The sequence below is a fragment of the Sabethes cyaneus genome, chromosome 3 (genome assembly GCF_943734655.1).
Source record: "Sabethes cyaneus chromosome 3, idSabCyanKW18_F2, whole genome shotgun sequence".
NCBI lineage: Eukaryota > Metazoa > Arthropoda > Insecta > Diptera > Culicidae > Sabethes > Sabethes cyaneus.
In genome coordinates this window covers 162,458,239-162,474,882 of record NC_071355.1, presented here as the reverse complement: position 1 = coordinate 162,474,882, position 16,644 = coordinate 162,458,239, and the positions used below count along the sequence as shown (strand labels likewise).

The window sequence follows — 16,644 nt, the reverse complement described above, 5'->3', positions numbered from 1 at the left end:
CCCAGCGATCGAACATTCGTGAGTCATAGAAAAAGTTTAATTGAAAGAGAAACTTTGGTTTAAAGTTCGGGGCTCCAATAGTCCCGTTTGATCATGGGACCCCAGCGATCGAACATTCGTGAGTCATAGAAAAAGTTTAATTGAAGGAGAAATTATGGTTTAAAGTTCGGGGCCCCAACAGTTGCATTTGAAGCTGAATTTTCAATCATCAAATCGGTTCATTTCATGAATCATGGGGCCCCAGCGATCGAACATTCGTGAGTCATAGAAAAAGTTTGATTGAAAGAGAAATTTTGGTTTAAAGTGCGGGGCCCCAACAGTTCCATTTGAAGCTGAATTTTCAATCATCAAATCGGTTGATTTCATAAATCATGGGGCCCCAGCAATTGAACATTCGTGAGTCGTAGAAAGAGTTTAACTGAAATAAAAATTTTGGAAAATCTCATTTTGTGTAAAGACGAAATTTTTACTGGGGCCCACCGGGCATTTGCCCGGTTGCCCGGTGGGCCAGTCCGCCCCTGGTCACCCTTATTGTGGTCATTAGTAGTAGACAAACTCCTTGAAAGGCTAACAGAACAAGGATATGAGGTCTGAGGAGGTTACGCAGACGATGTAGCCGTCATCGTCCGTGGTAAGTTTGATGACACGATATCTAATCGGTTACAAACTGCGCTAAACATAACTTTGAGATAGTGTAGAACAGAGGGCTTTAAATGTAAACCCTTCTAAAACTATTATAGTGCCTTTTACTAAAAGGATCAAGCCCAATTTAACACCACCTATTCTAGATGGAGTTCCAATTCAGTTTGAAGAAGAAGTTAAGTACCTTGGTATCACTTTGGATAAAAAACTAAGTTGGAAGTCCCATCTAGACAGGGTTATCACTAAGGGTACACATGCCCTATGGGTTTGTAGTAAAGCCGTGGGAAAAACATGGGGACTACGACCAAAAACGGTCCATTGGATTTACTCGGCAATAGTTCGTTCGAAAATAACATACGCCTCACTTGTATGGTGACCCAAACTTAATGAGGTAACCGCTCAAGTAAAGCTAGTTAAACTACAGAGGCTTGCTTGTATTTCAAACACTGGAGCAATGAAAAGTACACCATCAGTTGCTTTGGGTGCCCTTCTTAACCTGTTACCTCTGCATCAATTTGTGAAACAACAGGCCGCGAAAAGTGCCCTGCAATTCAAACGGTATAACAAGATTTTAGACGGTGATCTGACAGGACATTTAAGAATCGTTAAGGACTTCAGACTAAACTAAGATATTCCTATAATTGAAGATTGGATGACAACGAAGATAAACTGTGACGTCCCCTTGAAAGTGATTAATTCAAGCCGCTATGTTTGGGAGTCTGGTGGGCCAAACTTGCGTCCAGGTTCAATTGTGTTCTATACTGATGGGTCGAAGATGGGTGAAAATACTGGAGCTGGGGTTTTTGGCCCTGGAGTCAGGAAAGTTATACCAATGGGCCATAGCCCAATAGTATTTCAAGCAGAAATTCACGCCATTATTGAATGTGCGAATATCTGTTTACCCGTACAACGGTTTGAGCGGTACGATTTATCTAATTAAGATATTTATGATATAACAATGTGGCCAGGTTAAATGCAAATAGCGAACTGGCTTCTGATACAGACATATCAAACTTTATTCAAATTTTAGACGTAAAACGAGACGACTTTTATTCGAAATTCGGACGTAAAAATATTGAAGCAAAAAGAAATCACCTAAAATGAATGGACGTAAAAAGAGATTTTAGTGTACCTCCGCCGCTCTCCGCTTCCAGCTATTGCTCCGTCAAATATCGTCCGGAAGGCTGACATGTCCTTCGTGAGCATCGTCCAATCCATAAAAACTACCGGTCTAATAACGGCTGTGTACTTTGTCCGCATCGTACGGTGGCTATCGTTTGCTAGCGGATGGAAGCGTTTTGCGAAGAGCAAACTAGACTCGATTTTCAGCTTGTATGCGCTGCAATTTGTGTTATCCGCGGCCACCAGCGATCCCATATACACAAACTCATCTTCCGATTCTGGTTCATCACCGTCAACGATTACCGTCCACGTAAAGTGCACGTTCCTCTTTGATCCTCTGCCAATCATGTATTTGGTCTGCGACGCATTTACTTTTAGCCCAATCCTACTAGCCCTTGCTTTTAGTCTAGCGCCTCTGCCCTTGCGAAGTTTCGGCCTACAATATGAAAGTCATCTCCGTAGCTAAGAAGGTTCCTACCTCCACTGAAAATTGAGTCTCTCGTTTCGGTTTAGCTCGCCGGATCATCTTCTCAAAGGCGATGTTGAAAAGCATGCAGGATAAGCTGTCAATTTGTCTCGACTTCTGCCTCGCCTGGAAGGGATTCAATCCTATTGACTCTAATAGTCTCTCCCAGCCGAGATTTGAATATACAACGTATCACGATGCCAACTGGGAGGCGCAATTTCAACATTTATCTTCTTTTATATCAATTCGATTTTTTTTTGTCAAATAAAGAACCCAGAATATAAACCAAAATTGCTTCTGATGATTGAAAATAATTCCCCATTTCCTGAATAATCTCTTTAAGGTTAGGCTATGTCAGATTTTTTTTGTAAAACCCACCTAAGCTCTACAGGAGAGGAAAAAAATTAATCAAGCACAAAAGTTCCAATATTCGTAGACTTCGTGCCAGTACAGGCCCCGTTTCAACGAGAATTACTCAGTAATGCCTGTACTAATTTGAGTTCGCGTGATAGTATTACAATCCAGTTAATTATTTTTGAAATTTGTTTTGTTAGATGTTTAGTTTTATACTGTTTACAAAGCTGGCAAAAAGATCATTTGGGTTGGCACACCATTTGAAGTTACAGTTCAATTCAGATGTGTTATTTAGTTTGCTTCATTGTTGAATAACAATGCTTGTTATTGTCACAAGCAATCTTGGTCGACGATGCGAAATTGTTTCACACTACCTGTAAGATGAGTCCACTGAGTTTGACTTTCTCCGAACATATCTGGATGCTATTCGCTGTAAAACAAGTAGCCAAGTAGCGGAAAAGCTAGTGTTTTAAATTAGTTTGAAGTGCTCTCCATATTGTAGATAACAACTATTCAGTATCTATATGAATCATTCTACTCTGCTGCAAATAGGATAGTGCTAAATTTCTAAAGCACCGTTATTTTAACGTAAAATGTGTGTTTCAATCATGAATATTAACGTCGCGAATGAAATTTCGCTTACTAAAATGTTTGCCTAGAATACAACAATAGTTACATTCCACCCCAAATTTCGACTTGCCAATATTTATCAAATCATGTCTTTGACTGATAACAATAGCAAATTGAAATCTAGGAGTGTCCAAGGCTGCTCTATTTTTGCAATCAGCATAAAATTTGCGGTAATCGTATGGAAAACTGGGTCATATGAAACCGAGAACGCATTCCGCGTTTATGACCACAATATAACACACGGCGCTGGCATGTGGTTACAACTAAAATCGAACAACTAAGTATGAGTCAACTTCGCGCGTTCCTTACCAGCTAAAGTGTCACCGAATTTCTGCTGTAAAACCCAGCCATAAATATTTTACAAGGGTTTCGAATATCCATCTGTTTTATTCGCGAAGTTGTTTGTTGTTTTTGCGAAGCAAATGCCCGGAGGCCACCCTCACCTCGGTTGGTTGGGTTAACCCAACCGAATAACGCGTCCACATTGCGAACCAAGATTAATCTGACACAGATGCGAACCGATTGCTGCCTTTCAGCTTAGACAGATCGAAGCAAGGGTTGAGGCAAGTTGCCATTCGAATGAACAACTTTATGATTCATTGGACCTAAGCCAAACGTAACCACACCGTCGTGATGCGTGCGTGCGGTGCACCAATAATGCAACAACAAACGTCGCGGGGAGCCTCTTTCGGTAAGGTTTGACATCAGCTGTGTATTATAAGTTAGTATCTCCTGAAGCCATTAATAGACAAAGTATGTGCCCGCAACCATCATCCAGTAGCTAGCAGGCAGTGTGTTTGTTTTGGCTTGATCTAGATTTCTATATTTATGCATCGAACCGAAAGGACCCTTTTGGCTGAAACTGCTGGAATTGCGCTTTACGCTATTTCCATTCAATAAACTTCATTTTTTATATATTTGTGTATTTTGTTTTCTATATTTATGACAGTGTTCTGGTATCATGCTAGAATTAATTAGTCACAACGTCACAAGTGCCTTTCAAACTTCGCAGACATTTAGTCGCTGTCTTACAGATGTTTGTTAAGTATCACCTAAAATTGTTGCCAATATTTTTGTAGTAGTAATCGATGCCAAAGGTTCGTACGAATAAACGCCGTGTAAAGATATTTGACGAAAGTGAATTGAATGCAAGTTACTGGTTGACTACTGGATCAGGTATATTTAGGTTTATCCAAATAATTAAATCACAAACCATCAATTCGTCGGCTGCTCTTTCAATCGGCTATAGGAAACACATCGGTGGTGGGCGATCCTCCATGATGTGCACGTTTCCAATCAAACGCCGGCGGACGTCGACACATCGTATCGAGGCACTAAACTGGCACATGCATCACTCAGGTCCTGCTGTTCGACACAAAACCGGTAGATTGAGCTCGTAAATCAAATCCGAACGCGCGAAACCTGATCCTCATCTTGTTTCGTCGCATGCGAGCGAACTTCGTACAGGTACCTTTCCGTTCTGGCAAATTACCCCAGGGACGTAGCCTGCGGTAGAGTGCACAGCGAAGCCGCGAAGGCTTAGGGTGTGTTGCGAGGGTCCTTGTGCCAAACGGTCACAGCACCTGGCGAAGGTTTTCCCTCTCCAATCGCGGCGGTGTACCGCTGTCGCTGACACAGTTTGAACTATTGCCGTTACCTTTTATCGATCTCCTCTAATGATGGTAATTAATCTGTGGTAAAATTCAAAGCGAGATCGCGAACTTTAAGCCGTTTACCGTCGCTTTTAGGTACAGCTATCAAGCGACAAGTTGAACCATTTAGCTCACAGCTGGTTCGTCATATTTGCTTTGATTAGAAAAAATATTAAAAATAATCGCAGATTTCACAGCAATCAAGTGACTATTGGAAAAGTTCGATTTGTTTTATTTTTCTTCGCTCACTCAATTATAAAATAGTCGTAATCAATTAAACATTTATGTACTAATCATGTACGCACTCAAGCGGAGAGGCTCGCCTCAAACGGACGTTGTCGAAGCCGCTGATTGCACTGCTGCGCTGCTACCGTTTGGCTGCGGTTGTTGCGTATCAGTCTTAAGCGTTCAACGCTGTGCTGTGACCCTCGTGGTTCCTGCAAACCGGGTCGGTGCTCCGCTTTGGCAGAGCGGGCTCGAGACCCGCTCGTGGACGGCGGACGGCAGCACAAACGCGTTTTCATGAATGTTTAATTACTGTGTCAACGAGGAAGGAATTGATCGCTCAGGAAATACGGGACAATAAATGTGTGTGTAAGAAAAATATTGACTGCATGTTTTAAAACTGTTTGCAATTAAAACCGCACGGTACGAGACAGTAGAAGCAGCAGATACCGAGCTGGTGGTGAATTGAGCTCGTACGCAGGTTCGTTTCGGGCTTGAGTCAGTGTCGCATGAAAACTGTGGAACATTAAGGTTATCGGCTGCAGACAGAAATATGTGTCACGCCGTGCGAAACATATGGGCCAACGTTATTGCAAATTGGGGAATTGTTGAGTGTAATTAGTTTAATATTAAGTTTTGTTTTATGATTTCCTTCTTCAAACTTTTACAAGGTTTATTTTTAACCCAAGTTAAAATTTTAAAATTGGAAAAAAAAAACCCGTCTAGTTTCTATGTAGTCAAGCAGTACAACGCACTCAAGACGACGGCTCGTCAATAAAGTCGCTTTCGATTATTGCGTCAAAATGAACAGCTGTACGCCGTGAAATAGTGACACAAATTAACGGTGTCATTCACTCGACTGAAACCATCAAAATGTAGACCATTAGACGTCGACGATGTCGCGCATTTGCTGTTATTGCTTAGATTAATATACTGACAGAATATAGCACCTTGTGTCGCTACGGTCGGGTTGGAAAGTGTAAAATTGTGATAAACAATTTTGCTATTTGGTCATTTAGCAATTAAATCTTACAATGTAACTTATCCAACTTTGATGTGAAAATGTATAATTAGTTATATACAACTTTAAGCACTATATTACAGGTACTAGAAATGGAAACTGTGTGCTCTACAGATGTTGGCCGAAGGAAAACAATGTTTTTCCGCTGATGAAACAAAAAACAAACGTTTGGAAAAGTTTCGATCTGACGGAGGCACAATACACCAGCGCAAAATAGAAAAGGTGCAAATTGAGAATATTCCTTACCAAAACATACCGCAGATTGAAGATAATATGATTTTGTTAGCTACTGCTGTGCTAATTTCATGGATTCGAGCTTCGCACTTTTGCCCCGCTAGTGGGGTAAAAGTGCGAATCGGCAGTTGATCAGAAGAAAGAAGAATTTATTTTGCAAAACACTATACTATAACATTGATGACAACTTCAAACATCGCACTTATGCCCCGCCCTACTCTACTAGTTGAGCCCGATTCTTTCGATCCGGAAAACATAAATGTCTGTTCAGAATTCAGGAAATTGCGGATACATTTTATTGGCAGGTCGAGAGTCAGCCGGAAACAGAAACATAGTTTTTATGCTCGCATTGGATTTTATTTATATGAATAAAACATTATCTCCACTGTGCTGATTCTATTGGTGGGCAAAATGGTTCATTTGTGTGAGTGGCTCTGAACCGTCCATTGTCTGCCGCGAACCGATTCATATGGTCGGTGTTAAGTCAGACAGAACCGAGTGGCAAAACTCTGACTTCGAGAAACGCGCATTCAAAGTTTGCTGCATTGGAAGTCATCTTATAACTTTGGGTGTTTGCAACATTTATGTAGTTTGATTAGAGTAAAATGTTGCTTGGAAAATTCTTGATCGTTGGCTGTCATCAGGCTTGATTTGCTCTTTTTACTTTATATTTGCTCTTTTGACTACAACGTCCCAGTCATACAAAATTCGAAATAGTGATGCGTAGGCCAATTATAGAGTTGATTATTATCTACAATATTGTTGAAGAAAGTATAGTTTTATCTTTTATATTTATGGCGCTATGGAGCTGATACCCTGCTGCTAGCCAAAAGAGCACTCTTTTTGCTACCAATGGCATTGCAGCTCTGTAACGCTATAAATACAAAAGATTAAACTATATTTTCTTCAATAATGTTGTAGATAATAAGTAACTCAACATTTGTCCTATAAATCACTTTTTCGAATTCTATTGGGCTGAGGTGCTGTAGTCAAAAGAGCAAAATAGAAGTACAAAGAGCAGATCAACCCTGGCTGTCATTAACTCATTTTTTTTAAATTTTACGACTTGGTCCGGTCTGATCTAACACCGACCATATGATATCGCGACAAGCAATCCAGTTGAGCAGGCGAGTCGAGCAGCCGAATCAAGCAATCGAGTCAAGCAGTTGGGTCTAACAGTCGAACAGTCCAGTCGAGCAGTCCAATCGAGCAGTTTAATCAAGCTGTTTAATCAAGCAGTCCAGCCGAGCAGTTCAGTCGAACGGTCGAGTCGAGCAGTTGAATCGAGCAGTTGAGTCGATCACTCGAATCGAACAATTTAGACCAGCAGTCTAATCGAGCGGTCGGGTTAAGCGGTTCAGTCGAGCAGTTTAGTCGAACAGTTGAGTCGAACAGTTGAGTCGAACAGTTGAGTCGAGCAGTTCAGTCAAGCAGTCGAGTCGAGCAGTTAAATCGAGCAGTTGAATCGAGCGGTACAGTCGAACAGTTTAATCGAGCAACTGAGTCGAGCAGTTGAGTCGAGTAGTCTAGTCAAACAGTTTAATCGAGCAGTTGAGTTGAGTGGTCCAGTCGAGCAGTCGAGTCGAGTAGTCTAGTCGAGCGGTTAAGTCGAGTAGTCCAGTCGAGCTTTCGAATCAAATAGAAGTCAAGCAGTCTAGTTGAGCAGTTGAATCCATCTGAGTCGAGTGGTTAAGTCAACCAGTTGAGTCGAGCAGTTCAATCGAGTAGTTCAATCGAGCAATTAAATGCAGTAGTCCAGTCGATCAGTTGAGTCGAGCACTTGAATCGAACAGTTTAGTCAAGCAGTCGTGTCAAGCGGTTCAGTCGAGCAGTTGAGTCGAGCAGTTCAGTCAAGCAGTCGAGTCGAGCAGTTAAATCGAGCAGTTGAATAGAGTTGTACAGTCGAACAGTTTAATCGAGCAGTTGAGTCGAGCAGTTAAGTCGAGCAGTCTAGTCGAACAGTTTAGTCGAGCAGTTGAATCGAGGAGTTGAGCCGAGCAGTCGAGTCAAGTCGAGCAGTCGAGTCAAGTCGAGCAGTTGAGTCGAGTAGTTAAGTCGAGATGTCGAATCAAACAGTTAAGTCAAGCAGTTGAGTCGAGTAGTCGGTTCAAGTGGCTATGTCGAGCAGTCTAGTCGAGCTGTCAGGTCAAGTAGTTAAATCGAGTAGTCTAGTTGAGCAGTTGAATCAAACTGTCCAGTCAAGCAGTTCAGTCGAGCAGTCGAATCGAACAGTCCAGTCGGGCAGTTCAATCGTGCAATTAAGTCGAGCATTTGAGCTCGAGTAGTAAATCGAACAAATGTGTCAAGTAATCGAATCGAGTCGTTAAGTCGAGCAGTTCAGTTGAGCAGTCCAGTCGACCAATCAAATTGAGCAGTAATCGAGTCCAGTCCAGTCGAGCAGTCTAGTCAACCATTTGAGCAATCGAGCAGTCCAGCAGTCAACCAGTGACTGAGGTGACTGAGAATACAACCCATTGCCTTTAATGCTACTTAAATGCTATTTGGCTAAAATATGTCGCTTCTTTTCTGCTAGCCTTTTTATAGTGCTGACAATGCTTATTCGCAGCTGATTACTGACACGAAGAATTTGGATAGAATTTTGGATGCCAATTTACAACACCTATGCAGCCAAAAAGCTGTTATACAGCAAACAGCAACGTGCAGTATGGAATGCCAGATATGCCAATAAGCGGTTGATTTGCTGCTTATGTTAATGCTTATTGGTTACCTGGATGGTTGTTCTAACAAATATATATTCAGTTAGTCAAATTTAACTTCTAGTAAAATCATTTTAGTTGCTTTCTATGACAGGAAACACGAACACGATTGATTAAAGGGTGTCCCACATCAAATTGCATCACGGAAGAAACGCTGTAGAACATTACCTAGTTGACCGATCCTTTTTAAACTTTTAGACAACAAAATATAACCCAAAAGCTTACTTTTGGCATACTTGTTTTATTCAACTTCAATACCATAACCGTATACTCGCCCCTTACGCCAAACTCCACTCAAAAAGTTTTGTACAACCTAATTGCAGCTTCATCTGTACGGAAATCTACTTTTTCTTCGTGTCTTCCTCAGACTAGACCTTCTAGGGATACTTCCGTGGTGCCTGCTTAATGATAGCCTAGTATTTTTCGATGGGCCTTAGTTCCGGTGCGTGGGAGGCGTTCATGTCTTTGGGTACGAAAGTGACTCCGTTAATTTTGTACCACTCCAATACATCCTTTGAATATTAGCACGAAGATAGATCCGGCCAGAAGCTCGCAGAGCCCTCGTGTTACTTCGACAGAGTAAGCAGATGCTTCTGTAGACACTCTTACAGTCCCGGTAGTCACGAACGGCGCACTCCGTTTGCCACATGATGCATTTCTTGGCAAAATCATGTATTTCTTGGCAAACTATGTAGGTTTCTGCATCCTTACTTCTTCCGGAACATCAAACTTGTGCTGGGAGGTGAAGTACAGTAGCCCCGGAAGCTGCCGGAAGTCCGCCTTGACGTAAGTCTCATCATTCATGATGAGAGAATTGAGGATTTTCCAGGTGCTTGCGCAAAATAAATTCGCGACGTTGCTTTTCGGGTGACGCCATTTTTTCCAATTTTCGAAAAACTGATCGCTATAAAAATAGAGTGTGAACAATACACTCTAAACTACTTCTACTCAAATTTTCAAGAGAAAATACCCAATGGGTAATTTTCTACAGCGTTTCTTCCGTGGTGCAATTTGTTGTGGGACACCCTTTATAACTTTCTTTCTGCTAACACTTTGTTTTAATGACTTTTTATTAGCGAGCTAAAACAAAATACTAGAATACGGCAATATGGAATCACATAAAAAAGTGATTTCGGTGTTGTATTCTAATATTCTTTATAATAGCCTGATTGGTCAGGGTGTTGCCGATTTAATGGGTCTATCAAATTAACAGACTTGTTGCAGTGACCCCGCACTGTCCTGTATTCTAACAGCTGGTTGCGGAGTCTGTCGTATAAAAACAGAAGGTCAAATTTCGATAACGGAATTAGCACCCAGGCTTTTCTTTTTGACGTAGGATTACGTCTTACAGCAAGTTTTGAGATAGGGTGTCATTCCAAAAAATCGAAAAATGCGAGCGTCACGAAAAATGATAGGTTTTGAGTGCTAATAGCTCAGCGGTTTTCAATATTCTTACACCAATCGATCGGAAAATCTTCTAAGAATTGACCCAAATGAAGAAAAGTATGGATTCTTGATGTTGAACTATTGAAAAATTGAAAATGATGGACCTATGTTTTACCAGAATTCTCGCTTCGTGATTGGTTGGAAGATTCTTTACGATAATCTAAACCTATACCAATTTGATATCTGTGCTTGGGAAGTAAGCCAAAACAAGTGACCAAGTTTCCCCATTTCAACAAGATTTCTTAACACCGCGGTTCAACCTAGACCATTTTGATGTCCTTGCTTGGGAAGTACGCCTGATAGAGTGACAAAGCCCCCTCGTGCCAAAAGATTTCTTACGAACGCGAATAAACCTTGTCCAATTTGATGTCTGTGTTAGGGAAGTGTGCCAGAAAAAATGACACAAGTTCGTTGTCCCAACAGATCGCAAATTTTTACTGCGAGACGATTAAACCTCGGCGAATTTGATATCTGTGTTGGAAAAATGTGCTACAGCTGTAGTGTTCGGTTATAATACGACTCTATGAATACGCATGCTTCCCGTTTCATTAGAAGTCTAATGAAAAGATGTGCTGTTGATAAAATAGGATTGAATTGGTAAAACCCCTTCAACGTGGGAACCATGGGTAATAAAAACAATCTTTAATTTCAGTAAGGTAGCAGGAAAGCAATAGTTTGTGTTCTTGATTTTGTTAAATTGTTTTCAAATGCACAAATGCTCTTTTGAGAATTGAACGTATGCAATGTTACTACTTACTACTTTGATAAATGTCGCATACAACGCATGTAGCATGTATATATGTTGCATATAGCATGTATACATGAAGAATCGAATGATTACAAGCATGAATACATGCTACTATCACTACAAAGAGACTTACGTAGTCCTGCGTCACCTATAGATGCGGTCGTGTCTTGTACACAACCCTTCTGATTTTTAGAATTGGGTTGGGTTGTGCGTTTACCTTTCGCTTGAATCATGAGGGGACTGTCTCGAGGACTAATGGACAACTTGGTTTCATATTTCAAATTTGCCAATGAGTTCACGGGTCCTCACTATCTCCGTTTACTATAGTGGGCCTTACTCTCAATACTCGAGCAGTCTGCTGCCCAGTTGAAGCTCAAGGTGATATATACAGGTGAGCGATGTTGGTTAAGTGGCGTCCCAAGTTACAATTTGGGTTTTATTACACTCTTATGATGGCATTTAAGACCAAAATTGGTCTTGAAGACCACCATAAGAATACAATAAATACAAACTTCATTGTCCGACGCGGTTTATTTTTATAGTTTGACGTCGTTTTCTGATTTCTCGCTACTAATACCATCAAATGTCTTTTTCTTCCACACCTTTTTAAACCACATTGGTTGAAGCTAACTGGAAAACAAAGATTGAAGCGGTGCAAAAACAGTGATATTGGTCGATGGATCTCTAACTGAGAAAAGTAGAGCCCTTTATTTGCCCAGAATTGAGAGAAACAGATGCGTGTTTTAAACATTATTGCAATTCCTACAAAAATATCTTTTTTTGGAATCAAACGGCATTTAGAGATATTGAGAAATATGTCGCCAGGCTCTTAAAGATGATATTGGTTCTCTTAAAAAATGTATAAGGTTCATAAAGGAAATTAATTTGTATGATCTCATTTAAAAAAAAAATTGTAAGTTTGTTAGTTTGTAAGTGTTTATTTATGTAACTATGTACAATTATGTAAACCAACGGCCCAATAGCCTTTCGGTGTGCTGGTGGCCGACCAAATAAAAAAAAAAAAAAAAAAAAGAGATATTGAGATAAGCGACCTTTCTACAAAAAATCTCCAGTGCGCATTGTGCATTGATTGGTTCAATAGCAGTGCCATCGAAATTTCAAATTTGCCAAAAGAAATGTCTTTCCGCAAATTTAGGCAATGATGAAAAAGTCACGTTGATCACTATAACAATTATATTTCCCGATTCATGTTAGTTGGTTTACTTGCATGGGACTGGTAAACGTAACAAAACATACTACTTTGTTTATACAAAATAATAAAAAAAAATATAAACGACACAAAAACAACTACTGGAATCGTGCAGTCTGCTCTTCGGTGTAGCTTCATTCTGCGTTCATTCTATAAATAGATCCTTGCTCATCATCCGCGTCCACGTCTTTGCTGAAATGTAATTTGATTTTAATTGACCTCGATCTGCAGGCGGAATAAGTTTGTTTGCGTCCGGTTGTCTATATTTTCGGAAACGCTCAGTGACTGCGTGAAAGCGTGCCGACTTGTATACTAATAAAGATGGCACGTTTTCAGCTGCATTTTCTCGCAAATTATCGATCGGCAAATTGTCCCAAAATTACTTCCGATTCGCAGCTACTGCTACTAAAAGTAATACTTTAACTGCGAAGCAGTTAGATTTAATAATATTAAAATACATTACAATTTTGTTTTTATTGAGACTTATTAGAGTTATATTAATTAATAACCTTCTAGTTCTAGTTGTACTTTTTATCTCATAAAACTGCAAAACAGCAAAAATTCCAACCTCAAAAGTAGGACAGTCAAACGACAGCCATATGTTTTGACCAAATCTGGGAGAAATTCCACGGAACGCATTCCGATGTCATTTAATCAGACGTTCTGTATTCAATGCATTCTTTGTTGATGTTCAATCGCTTCTCGAATGCTGCCGTCGTCCCTTCAAGTGTGTAGGTACCCTACGCGCTCAGTAAACACATCCAAAGAGGTTGGAAAAATAAGCGATGTTTCCGATGCCAAATCCAGCAAAACAGTTTGAAATCAGCTCCAGCGCACGTGCATGTCGTGTGCCCCCGCTTTACTTCCTCGCGAACTTATTTGTGCTTTTTTCTCTCTCTCTTCTTGTGTACTTTCAGATAAATTTATTTTTATGACACCACGGGTTCGAATCAGGCAAAATAGTGTGGATGCGCGTGTGTTTTGACGGGCTGTGCTTCGCGTCACGGCGACCGGCGGCCGTTGAGCAGGAGACGCAGACTGTCTTGTGCGGCGCAACCGCACTCGATACTCAGCAGCTCGCGCGTTTGCTGAAGTACGCGAACTTTGCCGCGCCGACGAACGGACTCGGTCTAGCGGTGCTCGGTTCCCAGCGCGCTCCAGCGCTGCAACCGTCGGTTTCGTCAGTCGTTTCTCACGGTTCCGCGGGGAAAGATCTGCTCGTGCCATCGATAGTCGTCACCACCGCCGCGCAATCTACGACGATGAACGACGAAAACAACGGTAACAGTGATCCGGCGGCAGCATCCTTCAGCCAGCAACAGCAACAACAGCAGCAGCAACCTCCTCTAATGCCCGCCACTACCAACCAGCAAAATGATTCTATCAACAATAACTTCGAAACCGATGTCAATAACGTAAAACAGATCGTTTTGCTGCAGGGAGATCTTCAGCAGAACCTGTACATCAACGATCCTGTCTGCCTGGGGCTGACACCTCGGGAGCAGGAACTGCTGAAAGTGATACAGGCGCGCGAGATTCGCATCCGAGAGCTGGAAGAATGCCTCCAACACAAGCACGACGAGGTGGCGGAGCTCCGCAGTCATCTGGACAAGTTTCAGAGTGTGTTCCGCACGAGTCAAGGTGGTACCGCGGTTTCGCACAGTGGCCGGAAGCTCGGTACGCACGGGGTCCAGCGGCAGCGTGCGCAGGGTATTTCGGCCGAACCGCAGCGTGATATTTCGGTGCTGGAGCTGATGCATGTGGCGTTCCCGAAGTACGACAAGGATGAAAGGTGAGTGACGGGGGGTTTATTATCATGATTTGTTTTGTTTTCTATCTCCCCATGTGGGTTGGTCAGCGAGATAACAATTCTAGAAGTTGTCTACCGCCATGATCAGGTTATGTGCATTTACCGGGAATGATGGACTATTTTGGCATCGGTGTAAGGTTATTCTTAGTCTCGACTGATCTCAGCATTTAGCGATTCGTACCAATGTTAAACAGCACGTCTACAAGATTGTTTTTTGTTTCTTCTGGTCATATGATATAATACGAAAAGAAAAAAATAGAATCGACCTTGTTCGTTTTGTGTTTGGCTGAAACTCTCAAATTATTGTCTGAATTAATCACTCAGCAGCTAGCATCGAGACTGTCATAGTACTTAGTTTATCTTGAAGTCGGCAGTGATAGTACCTTGGTCAAAATAGGGAAACCCCATTTTATGTTGATCCAACAAGAGAAAGATAGTGGAAAAATTATCAAACGCAAGAGTGGAAAGCGGGTTTCTAATCACTACAAAAAATTTTTTTGTATAACAAATATGGCTTGGGTAAACAAAAAAATCCGATTGAAACTACCATCTGGATTCGTTCTGAAACTGGAAGAACAAAGTTAGCAGAACAATATTCAAAATAGTAGTTCCGCCTGTAAATAAGTCTAAATTTTATTATATTTGAAAAATAAAAAAGCAGAGAGGTTATGTACAAGACCCAACCGCATATGTAGGTGATGCAGGACTAAGTAAAAGTCTCTTTGTAGTGACAGTAGCATGTATCCATGCATGTAATCATTCGATTCTTCATGTATACATACTATATGCAGCATAAATACATTAACATTTATCAAAGTAGTAACATTGTATACGTCCAATCCTCGATGTATATTTCAGAGTTATGTGCATTTGGTAACAATTTAACAAAATCAAAACCACACACTAATGTTTTCCTGTTACCTGCAATCTGTTGAGGCAAAGGACTTTAGTCATTTTTTCTGGCACACTTCCCTAACACAGACATCAAATCGGACTAGGTTTAATCGCGTTTGAAAGAAATCTGTTGGCGCGAGGGGGCTTTGTCACTCTTTGTGGCGTATTTCCCAAGCAAGGACATCAAAATGGTCTAGGTTTAACCGCGGTGCTAACAAATCTTGTTGAAACGAGGAAACTTTGTCACTTGTTTTGGCTTACTTCCCAAGCACATATCAAATTGGTTTAGGTTTATATTATCGTATAGAATCTTCCAACCAATCACGAAGCGAGGATTTACAGTTGGTTGGACAATGCTCATTATTTTCAATTTTTCAATAGTACGTACTTTGAAATCAATAGGTTTCATTATTGGTGTGGATGCGTAGAAGATTTTCCGATCGATTGGTGCAAAAATATTTCAAATCGTTCTGGAAACCGCTAAGTTAGCGCTCAAAATCTTTTATTTTTCGTGACGCTCGCAATTTTTTGGAATGACACCCTAACCCTGCCGTAAGACGTAGTCCTACGTCAGAATAAAACGATTTAATTATAATTTATTTATTTTAATATTTTCTATTTAAACACCTGATGTCCGCGAAAATTTTGTTTGGTGTTTTCTGAGAATGCAAGACAGCACGATTTGTTTGACTGTTGTTTTCATAAATAAGTCGATAAACTTTGCTCGTATAGAAAATTTAATGAAACTCTGCGACCATTCGGTCCTATTCTGCACGATTATTTTCAAAGATCCTTTTTAGCTTTACTGTCGATAAATTTTCTGCCGAAAAAAAATATTATTAAGAATCTTTCAGCCTATTCGAATGACAGCGCATATTCTATGTGTATCATTTTAAGAATAAGTTAGTATTCGAATGATTCGATGATAGTATGCGAGTAGTATAATGTTTGAAGTAATAGAGTGATTATATGTTTGAGTATCCCTATAGAATATGTGGCTTACAAACGTCTTAGAACTTACCGAGCGTTCGGATTACGACCTCACCGTTACTTTCATATTGCGCCTGAATGCAAATGATATGTCGATTGTGTTTCGAAGCCGAATATAACATAATCGATATTAGTTTTCCTCGCATCTCGGCTGTAATTACTTCGTTTTAGGGATGGAAACTATCATTAAAATCGTTACTGATAACTATCAGTAGTTTCCAGTACATTACTGATAACTATCAGTAAATATCAGTAATTTTACCCAGCATGGCATTGAAGCAAAAAAATAGGAAATTGTAATTCATCAGGCGGGCTTTATGGGGGCTTACGCAACTGCAGGCCGGAGTTTTACCGTCCACAGATCTTGTAGAAATGTCGAGATTACAGCGTATCTACGCATTATATCTTTATTGGCTTTAAAGCAGCATACGATACAGTCAATCGAGACCAGCACAAAACCAGTTTTTCGGATAAAGTGGTGTG

The 16,644-nt window shown here is 40.7% G+C and overlaps 1 protein-coding gene across 3 annotated transcripts in view; it reads left to right on the top strand.

Annotated features, from left to right (window-relative positions):
* Nucleotides 1-16,644, top strand: part of LOC128744227 (cGMP-dependent protein kinase, isozyme 2 forms cD4/T1/T3A/T3B) — a 416,751-nt gene that overhangs the window by 40,314 nt on the left and 359,793 nt on the right. For all 3 annotated transcript variants that reach the window (XM_053841072.1, XM_053841070.1, XM_053841071.1), the window contains exon 4: nt 13,385-14,259. In XM_053841072.1, coding sequence (XP_053697047.1) covers nt 13,436-14,259 — 824 coding nt within the window. In that variant the 5' untranslated portion in view covers nt 13,385-13,435. The remainder of the gene's footprint in view (nt 1-13,384; nt 14,260-16,644) is intronic.